This window comes from Lactuca virosa, chromosome 9 (genome assembly GCF_052849685.1).
Source record: "Lactuca virosa cultivar CGN04683 chromosome 9, Lactuca_virosa_CGN04683_v6, whole genome shotgun sequence".
NCBI classification, from domain to species: Eukaryota; Viridiplantae; Streptophyta; class Magnoliopsida; order Asterales; family Asteraceae; genus Lactuca; species Lactuca virosa.
In genome coordinates, this window is record NC_136434.1 from 145,843,770 (window position 1) to 145,858,606 (window position 14,837).

Sequence of the window (14,837 nt, forward strand, 5' to 3'; positions counted from 1 at the left end):
TGGATATAGTGTCTAAGTCCATAACTTTATTTGGTATGTACTTGACCCGATCCGACATGGTCCATTTGGGTTGCATGGCATTGCAATACTTGGATAGACTAGATGAGAGAATAAGGCACTTATGATTATTAATATATTATAAGTTCTAATATATTAATAATAGTATTATTTAATTAGTATTGATCAAGTATTAATCTAGTATTAATTTGGTGATCAAAGTGAGACTAATTAAATATATAGGGTTGATTATGACAATCATCAATTCTTTTATGGTGGATTAATGATCCATGGTTTATGGGTTTGGTTATAACCATATGGAGCTCCATGGATAGTCCATGGGAGTTACAAACCCATGGGTCATAAGAAATCAAGAGTCATGACAATTAAGGGCATTCATGTGTAAACCCTAATTGTGACAACACTATAAAAGGAACCCTATGGCTAGCAAAATCGTGACCTAGTTTTTCTAGTGAGGGCATAACCGATTTTCAAGTGTAAGAAGTATTCTCTCAAGTTATTCCAAGTCTTGTGGTGTTGTGTGAAGCATTTGAGGCACAACATTTGGGGTGCTAGGCTCACAAAGTCTTGAAGGAATCCAAGCAACAACAAGGTATGTATTTCTACTAGTTTTATGTTCTATGTAATCCCCATGTCATGCTAGTTAGGAAATAACCTTGAATAGAAATTTGCATGTATATAGAGAAAACATAGATTCAAGGTTATTAGGGTTGCATGTACACTTAGGAAGTGTTAGAATGCTCAAAACCCATCAATTCGGCCCACTCTTATTTTCACACACTTGAGCCAATTTTGTGAGCCAAGGACCCCTTTATATATTATGGAGGATTAGGGTTACATCCATGTAAACCCTAATACCCATGACCTTTCATTTACATAGGATCCATGGGTTAAAAGCTCCATGGACCATCCATGAAAGCTTAGCCCAACCTAAATGAACTTGGCCCATTCCATATATATAAGAGTCCATATTTAATTAGTTCTTTTTGATCACTTAATTAATTATAAATTAATTCTTGATCAATACTGATTAAATAATATGATTCCATATTAATATATTAGAACTTATAATATATTAATATAAATCATAAATATACTATTCTCAAAAGACTATCCATATAAATTGTGCCGGTGAAGTGCAACCCAAATGGACCATGCCGGGTCGGGTCAAGTACATACCAAATATAGTTATGGACTTAGACATTAATCCAACAAGACTGAGAGGAATCCAGTTTGGTATAGTGTACTTTGGAAACACCTTCAGGACGGTTGATGGTTCTCATGCAAAGAAGACTATGTAGATAGTTATTGATGACATTCTGTTTGTGCGTAACTATAACAATCGCTGCGTCGGATAACAATCTTAGGGACTGAAGGGAAAGCTTACGCTTCTTAGCTACCCCGGCCCGACATTTTTTCGACATTAGTGTCGCGTAACACTCTTTAGCAACCTCACACTCTTCTCAAAGAAGGAGTATCAAGTCATCTTAAGTTGCATAAGTAACGCTTGGCTCTTCGCACAACCCCACGACTCTCGTGGGCGAGGTTCGGTCATTTCTCTTTATTATTTAAATGCTTTGGTGCTTTATCTAGTCCGATCCGATTGTCAGCAACCCAATCGCATCAGACTAGGGGGACTTGACGACGCACAATTTATATGACTAGTTCCAGTCCGATGTCGTTGGCCGCGTACCAATAACACCAGACTGGGGGGACTTGATGATATATGGTCCATTGGCATGGCCCAGACTGCTCTAGCGCGCCAGCCTGGCCTGGCGCGCTCCTGCCAACCCTGCCTGGCATTCCCTTGCCAGCCTTGCTGGGGACTCCCTTGCCAGCCCTGTTGGGGACACTCCTGCTGGCCCGACCTGGCGCTCCCTTGCCCGACGCCCTCCTTGTCATCCCTTCCTGGTGCGCGCCCGACAGCCCTGCCTGGGGCGCGCCCACCAACCCCGCCCGGCGCCTTCGGGCGGCCTTGCCCAGCTCCTTGCTAGTTGGGCCTGAATTGGGCTGGCCCAAGGCCTGACCCAATTCCCCTTGACCTAATTGTCCACTATAAATAGAATAGTGCCTCCTCCATGAAGGAGGACCCTTTCCCAGGTGGTTCAACCACCACTAAGACCTTTCCCCTAGACTCTTCCCCCATGGCTCAGCCGCCACACTATACTCCGGCCGGATGGCTCAGCCGCCACTCGCCGCCGCCGTCAGCCACCATACACCACCACTAGCACCAAGATGGTTCTCTCCAGCTATGGAGGACCATCTCAAATCTTCTAGCTGATCTAACTTGACCGTCGGAGTCCGCTCTCGGGACACAGTCCCTGGGGCGGCTCTAACGACTTTGCACTGTGATGTCCAGATCTCCGCCGCAGCAGAAGACCAGAAGACTCGTCGGAGGTCGATGCCGCAACAGTCCACATGGCCCAAAATGCTAAAATTTTATGAATGTGGTCCATTTAGAGCCCAATTAGGGTTCCTAGGCCCAAGATAGTGAAGTTGAAGGTTTATTGGCCTATTAGACCCAATAGGAGAATCTTAGTTCATACAGAACTGGAACCTGGATTTCTAGGGTTTCCAACCCTGAATTGAACATATGAGATGTATTTGAATGAGCATAGAGTATGATATTCATTTAGAGTACAAGTCATTACACTAGATGAATGTTTACATGAGAATAGAATTTCCTAGCTAAAATGCTAGTTGTGACAGTGTGAAAGTTTTTCGTTCAATTGGAGTTCAAACCGATGAATGGCTGAATTGTTGTGATTTGTTTGAAAGAATGGTGCCTTATCGAAAGCCTTCAATCCAAGAAGTCCAAATGTATCAAACTCCAAAAGACTTGATTCAAACTTGCAAAGTTGAAGTTGTCAAGAATGAAGTTGTTCTTGAATTCAAATCTTCAAGATCCAAAAAGATGAAAAGGAAGAAAAAGAAGAAGATCAAAAGCAAAAACAATTGGGTTTCTAAACAAAAATCTTCAAAAGTTGTCATGAATCTGAAATCTATGAAGCAAATTTGGGTTCCAAAGCAACAATCATCAAGTGTTGCAATGAATTTGAATTCCAAACCCAAAGTTGTTGAAGATTCTTATGAAGATGATGCTAGATTGTTGAAAAATGCGAAGAACGGGTTGTACAACATGCATCGTGGGTGGTACAATGTGAAGATTGAATATTTTCTTGTTCCAACAAAAGAACCAAAATCTTCAAAAATCGATTCATGTGTTGCAAACGAAAAAAGAATCATCAATAAGTTGTCTCAAATTCTCAAGTGGATTCCGAAAAATTCATGTTGAGATCGAAGATGAAGATGAATATTTTTCTCAAAATTTGAATTTTATCATTTTTTTTTAAATCGTGCTTTTCGTTTTTGATTGTTGATCGTTTTGATTTGTTGGATCTATTTCGTTTCAACCCCATTGATGATTCAATAATTTTTTTTAGATCAAGCGCAATCATGTTTCCTAATCATTTTGATCCAAAATTCAAGTCCAAATAAAAGCCCACACACATAATTCTTTTTGATCATATGAACCAATTTCATGATCTGATCAAAAGCCCAACTTCAATTAATTCAGATACTATTCATCGATCAAATAAGTCCAATCAATTTATCCGATTATTGCCGATTATTGAGTCCAAAATTGTTGAGCCCAAGATTCTTGATCTTTCGTTATTCATTGGTCCAATTACCATTCGCATAAGAGAAAGTCAAAGTTGAACAAATCGAACTCGATTTCGACGGTGTTCGTTGATTGAGTTCATGTCAAAAACAATTTTGGAATCGAAATCAAGTTTGATCGTATTGTTGATTTGTGTGGAGACTGGATTGGCATCGAGCTTATGTTGGTTAGAATCGCATTCAATTTTGACTAAGTTTTGTTCAAGTCAACCTTTATAATTCCGTATGATAAATGATGTTGTTGAGTTATTCAAGTCGATGAAGCATCAAGAGTCTCAAAATCGAATGTGTTTTGGTCAAAATCAGATGAGTCAGAATATATTTGGGAATTACGACTGATGTTGAGTCCCAGTCAAAGTTGATTTTGATTGGAGTAGTTCGAATTCTGATCAAACGTACTTGGAGTCGTATTTGGTTGAAGTCGTCTGAAAATCGAATCGAATTTAAAGTCAAAATTGTTGTTGATGGTTGATTTTGAGTCTAAATAAGATGGAAAGTGGCTTTGGAGTCGAACTGGTATGACTGATGCATTCTTAAATTTGGACGAAATTGATTTCGATGTGCACACTTGAAGTTCGATGTGTGACCAGTCGAATAGTTTGATGGTCTTGGTCATATAGTGGAAATCGAACAGGGGAAAAAATTAGATGGAATGTTGAGGTTGAACAAAGCAATGCTCAGGGTCGAACGTGTTTGAGTTGGAGTCGACATCGTGATTTCGAAATTTACTTGATAGAAATCGACTTGGAGACGAAAACAGATGGAACGTTGGGGTCATTCACATCTAGTGTTGATTTGGGGTCGAATGGGAAAACATATCGGTGGTGCAGATGAGATCAAACGGCTTCACGAGGATGGAACTTTGTTTAAGTTTGTGAAGGATTTTCCTGTTATTGATCCTGGGTTTTTTTTTTTTTGCGATAATTGTGGGGATGCAAGATTTTTTGCCATGCCCAAATTGCAGTGGGAGCAGGAAGGTTTTTGAGGAAGAAGAAGGGAGATCGATTAGGTGCCCTAATTACAACGAGGATGGATTCATCAGGTGTGCAATTAAAATGTTCGTAAACCGTCTTTTAGGTGAAATGACGAAAATACCCTCACTCATGTGCAAGGCACATGGAGGCATGTTAATGTTGCTTTAGCGAACATCCAACCCAAGGTCCATTTGCGTTCAAGGTTTCGTCCGGATTAACTCAGGGAAAAAAATACAAACTTAAAGGACCATTCGTGTGATTTAGTAAAAGATGTACCTAAACGCAAGGACCAAAATTGAAAACTCTGCTCAGTCCGTCGTCCGTGACTCCACGCTCCCTAAAATTGCGTGGATCCGCAGTACCCCACTACTCCCATTTCTCTCTCGCTTTTTCTCTCCCTACGTTTCAGAGCGAATATCGATTGGGCAATTTTTCGATAAATCCGATATATACTTCCCCTACGCAAAAGAGCGAAATTCAATCCCTCGATCTCCCCCCTTCAATTCAACAAAACCCTAATCTGATCTTTGTCTTTGACAAAAATCTAACCCTGTAAACTCCTCCCAAGGATTGTCAGGTATGATTTGTTTTTAACCAGTCTATTTCATCTTTTAGTTGGTGACTGTGTTTCGAATAATCATTTGATTTGATTTCTTTCAACGGATTATGACAAAATTGTAAAATTTACGTTTTTGAATCGTAGATTGCAGTTGGTTAGATTTCACTTGCTTTTCGATTTTCTATATTAAAACAAATTAGTTTTGTGTCCTTATGCTTCGGATTCGAAAGAATCTTATTTATTTATTCATTTCCATCTCTTGTTCCCCTGATGATTTCGATGTGGCACCTTATCTTTGATCTCTACTGGATCCAGATTTGTTTTGAAGTTCAAGTGGTTTGGTCAATTTTGCAGACTTCATGTTTGATAATTCAACTTATGTTACCTGAGCTTGCTTCCATTGCTCTAATTTGTTCTTAATTGCTCTTCTAGATGATGATCCACATAACGAATTTCAGCAATTACTTCTCAATAATTCAATTATCACAAGTGTTTCTCTTATGCTAGCAAAATGTAGCTTGTTTTGATATATTGATCGAAATGTTATGCTGTAATTTGTTTGTGTGAATTGTGATTAATATTATTGGATCAATTCTTGGAACATGGAAAGTAAATTAATGCTTAATTACATAGTTTCCACCTCATTTGTAGTTACTCCAGAGAACTTAATACCATATTTATGCAAAATACTTATACATGTATATGCATTCAGATTCTTCCTACAACTCACTATCTTTCAAAAGATACAATTTTGCGTGTTTATAATTGTTCTTTTCGGACATTGTGATTTACCATTTTTGCCTTTCTACTTTCTTGAAAACTTATTTCATCCCAAATCTCAAAATTATCAATCTTTTTCAGTTTTCACATCAGGTTAAAATCTTCAAAATATGGCAAAAAGTGCCAGGGGAAGACGTAGAACCGCTTCAAGCCACCACAGAACCACCCCATACCCACTCCTCACCTGCCGCCACGTCTCCGGCGACCTCACCGGAAAACCAAAAGACTGGGAAGACATAACCTGCTCAGTGTGCATGGAATACCCTCACAATGCTGTCCTCCTCCTCTGTTCTTCCCACAACAAAGGTTGCCGCCCATACATGTGCGGCACCAGCTCCCGCTACTCCAACTGTCTCGACCAGTACAAAGCCCACCACCACCCTCCTCCGCCCCCAGCAACCGGTGGTGGTGGTGGTGGTGGTGGTTCACCACCACCACCGGTTGAGAAAATCAGAGAAGGGGCGGAGCTCGCCTGCCCGCTGTGTCGCGGGCAGGTGAAAGGGTGGACAGTGGTGGAGTCTGCTCGTGAGTATCTTAATTTAAAGAAAAGAAGTTGTATGCATAATGAGTGTAGTTTTGTTGGGGTGTATAAGGAGTTAAAGAAACACGTGAGAGAGGTGCACCCATCGGCTAAGCCACGTGAAGTGGACCCCGACCAGGAGCAGAAATGGCGGCGGCTCGAGCAGGAACGTGAGCGGGAGGATGTGATTAGCACCGTCACCTCTTCAATGCCTGGTTCCGTGGTATTCGGTGATTACGTCATTGAACGGAATCCATACGGTTTGGATTCCGATGATGATGATGGTTTAGGGAATGTCGGAATCAATAATAATTTCATGAATATGCTTCTTTTGTTTCACGCATTTGGTCATGGGGGAGACACAAGAGTACTTGATGATGATGATGATGATGATGATGACGGTGGTGGTGATGGTGATGGGATGTCATTGGTGAGCCGTCTGAGGCGGCAGGGTAGGGTTATTTTGGGAAGATCGGGGAGGAGGAGGAGGAGGAGGAGATTGGGTGGTGAAAGATAGATGTATGATAAGAAAGTGAATGTAAAGAAGGGAATCATGAAGATAAAGGTTTTTAGGGATTTAGATTAGTTTTTTAGGAGTGATAAAAGGAGAAGTGGGTTCGATGCTTCCCTGTTGTCATCAATCAACGATATTTGTTGATGTGTATGACTGGAAGAAGCTTGAAAAAGAAAATTGGAGCTTCTTTTTTTTTTTTATATGTAAACTTTTGTTTGACAAAAAATGTTTTAATTTGTGTTTGTAATTTCGTGATTCCCTGGATTTGTTTATGTTCATGAGAGATTTATGAATCCGAAACATTCTTTAAATCTGGATGTAAATATGCAATTGATGGATTCAGATATTTGTTGGATGGATGTTAAAAAAAGAGTACATGGAATTGGAATTGGAATTATGATCGATTCCAATGGAATTGGAATTCGAGTTGGAATTGGAATTGGAATTCGAGATTCTATTCCTTGGTTTGTTTGGTTGTTAAATGGATGGAATTCAGGTATGTAGGGATCTATCATTCCTAAAAAGGATTCAATTACATAGTTATTTTTTATCAAAAGACCAAAATACTCGACATCTTATAAAATTGAATTATATATTGAGTAAATTACATGTTTAGTCCTGGATGTTTCTTCAACATAGCACCTGTGTCCATGTTGAGTAAAATTGACAGAATGATGTAGAAATGGTCCATGTTTTAAACTAAGTTACGAGGTTTGGTCCCTCACACTAGCGCCCGTTTGTTTTTAACTCCCTTATGTGCCATGCACATGAGGGTAGTTTCAGCTTTTCACAATGCTATTTCCCTTTTGAAAATTAAAAACATGACAGTCCTTCACCACCACCAATGTCCAATCCAAACCAAAATCAAATGAAAATCCGAAGCAAATAGAAATCTACAAATTAAGACAAGCATGATCATGTTATTCTTGACTGAAACTTGATGATACCAACCTAAAATTTGAAACTTGATTAGCATGATGAACCCAAACCATATATATATATATATATATATATATATATATATATATATATATATATATATATATATATATATATATATATTTGTCTATAAAAACAAATAAACATGATGGCTTATAAAAGAACTATATACAAAAAAAAATGATTCGTATATAACAAATTTTTTCCTTACACGTTGATTTGTGCATTAAAGTATTGTATTGTACAACTCCATAAAACATAAATTGTTGTGTATGGATAAAAATTGTTGTGTACGAATCACTCCCCTATACAAAAGTGTCCAACTCTTCATTCTTCTTCATGCACCCTTCCATGAAAAAGTTATCTCCAATCCTCGAGGAGATGGCATTTGGAATTTCTCTACCATCATTCTTCTAAATAGTTGCTAGGTTCTTTTGCAATGCTCTCCTTGTCTCTTTTATGTATTGTCTCGTCGAGTTCTAAAGTCTCATAATTGTCTTGATGGTCTGTTGTAACATCATCACCTTAAAATTCTCTTATTGATGAGCGAGTACAACTTCCATCTCGCCCATGAAAGCTTTTAACATGTTTGGTGTTGTGTGTGCATCCTTTCCTCCGGACTTGATCATAGTGTTATCAAAATTTTGATATATTATCTTCATTTCTTCCATAAGTATCAATTCTTGTTCATCTAACATTTCTCGAAATCTTCCAAGTAGTTTTTTTATCTCGCTGTTTCATTTCTCCCTCCGACATGAGTTTGAACTCCTCCAACATAGCTGACATTGCTTGTTCCCGGTTACCATCCTTGTTTGTCTTCTTTTCGACAACTTGGCAAGGATTTTTAGTTGTTATCATCCTTAGAAATCCAATTTGTTAGTTCCAAAATATTTATTATTTGCCTATAAAATGTATAAACATACGTTGTATAAAGTCTATCTAGGCATACATGAAGAATGTTAATTAGGTCCGTGCATTTTTTTTCTAAGATGTCTTATCTCGACTTCCTTGTCCTTGTTATCAAATTGTTAGGCTCTTGCAAAAGCTGCCACCTCATGTACCACCAACCATAACTAAGCATAACTAGAGTAGTTTCTTTCTTGACACCGGTTTCCATAATATTTCTATTATTTAAAGGACATGGTTACTATATATTCATCTTCCAAGAAATTCACAAGATATATCTAAGAAAATAATTAAACATTTAAAGACCAACACACGTAAATCTCTCACTTTACTCAAAAGTCAAATATGATACTTATTTTTCATCCCTAGAGTAATATGCGTTTAAGTCTAAGTACTAATTCAAGTACTTAGTTCACTTAAACCATTGCTCTGATACCAAAGTACAACTCCTGCAGACTAAACGTTAGCCAATTAAGGGAACCACCACCCTATGTCACACAAGGGGTAGCTAGCATGTATGTGCACATGAGAATTATCTAGAAATCTACTCACAAACAACGAATGGTCAATATTTAAGGTACCCGGGATCTCACATTCACAATTCATCCTAACATGATATGCATAAGTAGGATGCTCAAATCATTTTTCAAGAATCATATAATTTTTTTCTTTTATAATCAAACTAACTTTTGAAAATGACGTTTCATGAATGCACACATACATATAGTATACAAAGTACCAAACAAAAACATTTAAGTAAAAATGGGCATTCTACTTACGTTATGCGTCACTTTATACTAATTAATGCGTCTGTTTTGTACAACAAGTTATTAACTCAGTTTTGCACTCCCATTTAGCCATTCTAAATTCACTTAAACAAGTAGATTTAAAAATTACTTATTTGTACAACCAATATGGGCCTCCAAACACCATTAATATCCATTAAGCCACACATAAATACATTAACTTGATCCATAAAGTTCTTCATAATAAATCATGATATTTATTGATCATTAAACTTCCTATAATGGACTTAAGTGCTTAATTGACCAATAACATACTTAAGTTACTTGCAATCAATCCAACCATTTCAAACTATCAATTCATCATAGATGATGTAATTCAATACTTTCTCAATCTATTTAATTTGTTTAACTAAATTCTATAATGAGATCACAATTCAATTTCTTAAATTCTTAAATTTGCCCTTGTGGTTAAATATGTATTATAAACAAGGTGGAATTTCATCAATCAACTAATAAATCCCCAAATCTAAATCATACAAACTTGATTCTCCCATTTCTTGAGTTTGTGCATACTTGAATGTTTTGTTGCAACAATGCTACATTTTAATGGTCATAGAATCCAATTCATAATGGTTTTACAACTTCATCATCGTACCTTGAGGTTATATGGTTCATAACTAGGTTTCCACCTAAACACCAAATTTATCAAGTGGATGATAGATTGGAGCTTAGAAACAAATCAAATGTCTAAAAGGGTTATAAAATAAAACCCTGCCATTAAAAAATGCTAAAATTGAATTTGAATGCATATCTAGAACCCTACTCGGTTTTTGGAGTCTACAATGAGGGAATTATACCTCAAATAATCTCAATCCTTGTTGGTGATTTCAATATCTCACTTGGACTTCAATCCTAAACATAGAATTCCCTTTTGACACAATTCGTCATCCTTCATCTTGCCTTCATCAAATGATGAGATATAGCTTTTTAGAATATAACTTGATAATGAAATGTTTGACTCGTTACTAAATCAACATTTATTGCTTCAAATCAACCGTAAGGCAAAACGAATTTCTATGGAAGATATCCTTTTAGATCTTAATCGGATATACTAATAAAATAAGAATAGAAGTTACATCTTATAAAAAAATTTCAATTTCTACAGCCTTCCCTTTAATTTGACAAAAATGGTCCTAATCCGTCGACTAGTGGGCCTTAACTTAGGGAGTTAACACTTTTTAGCCCATTTTCATCCATTTTATCCCCTAATCTAATAAATAAGTACATTTTTCCCACGTGGCAATTACTAAGCCCCTCCCCAACTAATTTTCCCGCTCAAATCATCTATGTGAAATTCCTGTTCTACCCTCTTGCAGTCCATCTTGTATATTCATCAATCCGTAAAATCAGCAAATCATACCGCTCATCAAGGGTAATCCCATTAAATCAGGAAGTGACTACTTCATATCTGTTGATGTAAACCCTAATCGTCACAAACTTTCTTTGATTTAGGCTTTACAATATTGAATCGACAACTCCACCACCTCCACACTAGTGTTCGATTGAAAAGCAGAGATAGAGAGAGCGATTGAAATATTTGGACTCATCACCATGTTCAGGTCTGATAGCTTCTCTTCCATGTTTCAATTCAACCTTAAGAAACCGAAGCTCACCAATCACTTCAGAGCTTGCTCCGCCAATAGGTTCGATTTCTGATTTTTATTCGTCTTTTTGATTCCGAATTTGCTGTGGAGTAACTATTCTTCTTCTGTATGTCTGTTACTGTTTGATCGTAGTGATCCAAAACTTCGTCATATTTATAGCCATATATCATCCTAAGCCCCACAATTTGTTCAGAATTCTGCTCTGCGAATTAGTTGATAATAATATAGTTATAGGGTTTCGAATTTGTTGATTCACTAATGATTATCTATGTATGGTAGAACTCCTTAGGGTTTTTGTGTTAGGATTGCACATATCGGCTCAATACCTCTCTAAAATTGATAGCAATTCCGTGGGATAATCAAATGGATAATATTTCAAATTAAAATATGATCTTGCATGCATTAACCATTAAACTTTATGCAAAATCTACTTGGCAGGAAGTAGGGACCGATGTTGTAGCTTGTGTAAAATATACTTCGAATCTAGAAGATCTTCAATTCACAGATATTGTAATCGAACCAGTTATGGGAGCAGGAGGTGTGATACCTCCACCTGAAGGTTATTTTGAGAAGGTTGGGTTTTTATAAATTTACAGATTTGCCCCTGTGTTATAGTTAATGTAAGCAATGACTCTCACCAGTGTTATATCTTTTTAACCATTATGAAGGTCCAGGCTGTTGTTAAAAAATATAATATTTTATTCATAGCTGATGAGGTAAAGTGGTAGTTTTTATTTTTAAATTTATATTTTTATTTTGTTGAGCAGTAATAAGTAATAACATTTTGCAATTGTAATTTACAGGTAATCTGTGCATTTGAAAGGATTGGAACTATGTTGGATGTGATAAGTACAAGATTAAGCCTGATCTTGTCTCCATAGCAAAGGTATAATCACTAAACATTATATAAATAAAAATAAGTAAAATCAGATACTATATAATCTCAAATAGAATTACAATAAAAAAAGCCAAAAAAATTCAGTCCCTTTCCTCTGCATATATGCCTATTGGAGCTGTTCTTGTTAGCACAGAAGTTGCAGATGTCATATCTTCACAAATCAATAAACTCGGTAAAATCCCAAAACTTATTCCGTGATTTCGTCGGAATTGGTGATTCCCATCATTGCATGTAATTACATTTTCCAACATTTTATATTCCTTAGGTGTACTTTCTCATGGATTCACCTATTCTAGGCATCATGTATCATGTGCTCTTGCATTAGAAACTCTCAAAATTTACCAGTACTTTCTTACTTCACATCTTCAAAAAATAATAATAATTATTATTATACAATAAATGTTTCTCACATTTTATATATTTTCAGGGAGAGACATTTGTGATAGAGTAAATAAGGTGGCACCAAAGTTTCAAGAGGGTTTAAAATCGTTTTCCTCAAGTCCTATAATTGGAGAGTATTCATTATATATTATTTTTGTGATTATAAAATGTAGAAAAAATACAAATGTTTCTTTTTAGCCTATGATGATTTTGTACATCATTTTCTATGTTAATACTCATATTTGTAAGGGCATTTCCGTCCTTTCAGGTGATTATGTACATCATTTTCTATTTTAATACTCATATTTGCTGTGGAGTAACTACCCTTCATAGTCTATACATATGGAGCTAAATTGCGGTGGGAAAAAATTTGTGAATGGTGAGTGTGGGAGATGATATATATGTATAAATTATTTACTCTTCTAATAAAATCTTTTTTATCTACTAAACTAAGCTCTGATCATGAAAATTTACTTTTCATTCCAGTTTTTGGTTAAGATACAAACAAATTGTTATTTCCCTTCTAATGTATCCATAAATGAAATGTTAAAAAAGATGCATAGACTAGAAAGTAACCTTGTGAGTTCACTATAATTACAATGTTATATCTAGCATTTAAGCCAATCTTTTGTATCAATATAAAAGCTTTTGTCATTACTCACTCCTCCCCGTCTATCAATGCTCCCAATCTTGCTACTCTTTACTCAATATACTCGAAAGAAGAGTTAGACCCCTGTTCATTTAATTTTATTTCTAGAAATTTTTTATCTCAATATACCTGGTTCTTTGGTTATCGTTGTTCTTTTTATTTTATAATTTTGGATTTGACACTATTGGCTAAAAGGCTACAATAACGCATTAATCAAAAATATGGGTTGTCATAGAGGCGGTCTAATAAAAAAATTGAACGTCTTAATTATTTATTTGTTATAAGTTTAATTTACATTTATATATACATTATTATTTACGAAATAACTTTTATGTATCATATTTTTAATAAACTAATTAAATAAAAAATTTTAAATCATTGATTTTTCATTATCATTTTAATCATCAATATACTTTGTTTTAGTTTCAATTTCTCAATTAAGCATTCAACATTCATGTTATCGACTATGATGGAGCGTTTTACTTTTTTGTTTTTTTGTTTTTCTTTTTTTCCCGGTTATAGCATTGGTCTTTAATTTCAATGTTGATTATAGCATTTCTTTCATTTTCTTTTTTCAGTTCTAGCATTCAACTTTTATTTTAATGTCAATTATATCATTTTTTTTTTCAATTTTAACATTCAACTTTCGTTGGCCTTTAATTTCAATGTTGATTATAGCATATCCTTCATTTTTCTTTCAATTCTAGCATTCAACTTTTATTTTAACGTCAATTATATCATTTTTTCAATTTTAACATTCAACTTTCGTGTTAATGTTGATTATAGCATTTTGCTTTCATTTTCTTTTTGAAGTATAACATGTAACTTTCATGTTAATGTCGATTATAACATTTAATTTCATCTCAATGATAATTATAGTATTTGTATGTTAATTATAGCATTTTTAATTTAATATGAATAATAGCATTTTACTTTCGTGTTAAAATCATCCATATCATTTTATTTTTTAAAAATTGTCACTTACAACAGTCTACTTCATAAAAATTGTCTTTTTATTTTATTTTTTTAAGATTTCGAACATGAAAGGAGTAGATATGAATTCTATAGTTGAAAAATATTTAGTAAAAAAACATTGCACATATAGGAATCTTGGAACAAAGAAGTACAAATTTAGGAATCTTAGAACAAAGAAGTTTTTGCATTGAAATGTGTAAACAAGAGTGTTTGCAAATTCATGATAATGACTATGTTTTTGTTAGTATATGTTATTTTAACTTATCACCCGTGTAGTACACGAGTTTTAACCTAGTGAATATAATATAATGGTCCATGGATAAATTAATTGAGTCAACTCTATGGTAAAACATACTTTTATTATTTTCACATTTTTAGTCCTTAACTTCCAAGAGTTTACAACTTCAACTTTTGACCTTTTTCATAATCATGATTTACTTTTATAACTCATGTCATTCTAACTTATTGTTTATTTATTTATTATTTTAATGGTCTCTGTGGTATGTATTTTTTTGGGGTTTCATTCCAAACCTCGACTTTTTTGGATTCATGGTCCTTTTGGCCTAGTTTGTACGTAGAATTGGTCCTCCAACTTAACTTCCGTTAAGTTGTTGTTGTTAACCCCCTCATGTG

General features: G+C 35.3%; 1 protein-coding gene across 2 annotated transcripts; it reads left to right on the forward strand.

Moving 5' to 3' along the window:
• The first annotated feature begins 3,803 nt into the window (after positions 1-3,803).
• Positions 3,804-7,357, forward strand: LOC145137533 (uncharacterized). Of its 2 annotated transcripts, none has more exons than XM_079071665.1 (2): positions 3,804-5,250; positions 6,106-7,357. In XM_079071665.1, exon 2 carries the CDS (start codon positions 6,123-6,125, stop codon positions 7,047-7,049), a length of 927 nt encoding a protein of 308 aa, XP_078927791.1. In that variant the 5' UTR covers positions 3,804-5,250; positions 6,106-6,122; the 3' UTR covers positions 7,050-7,357. The 2 variants fall into 2 exon arrangements, with proteins under 2 accessions (XP_078927791.1, XP_078927790.1); XM_079071664.1 differs by having other exon boundaries at positions 3,811-5,250; positions 6,094-7,357.
• Positions 7,358-14,837: the final 7,480 nt, after the last annotated feature.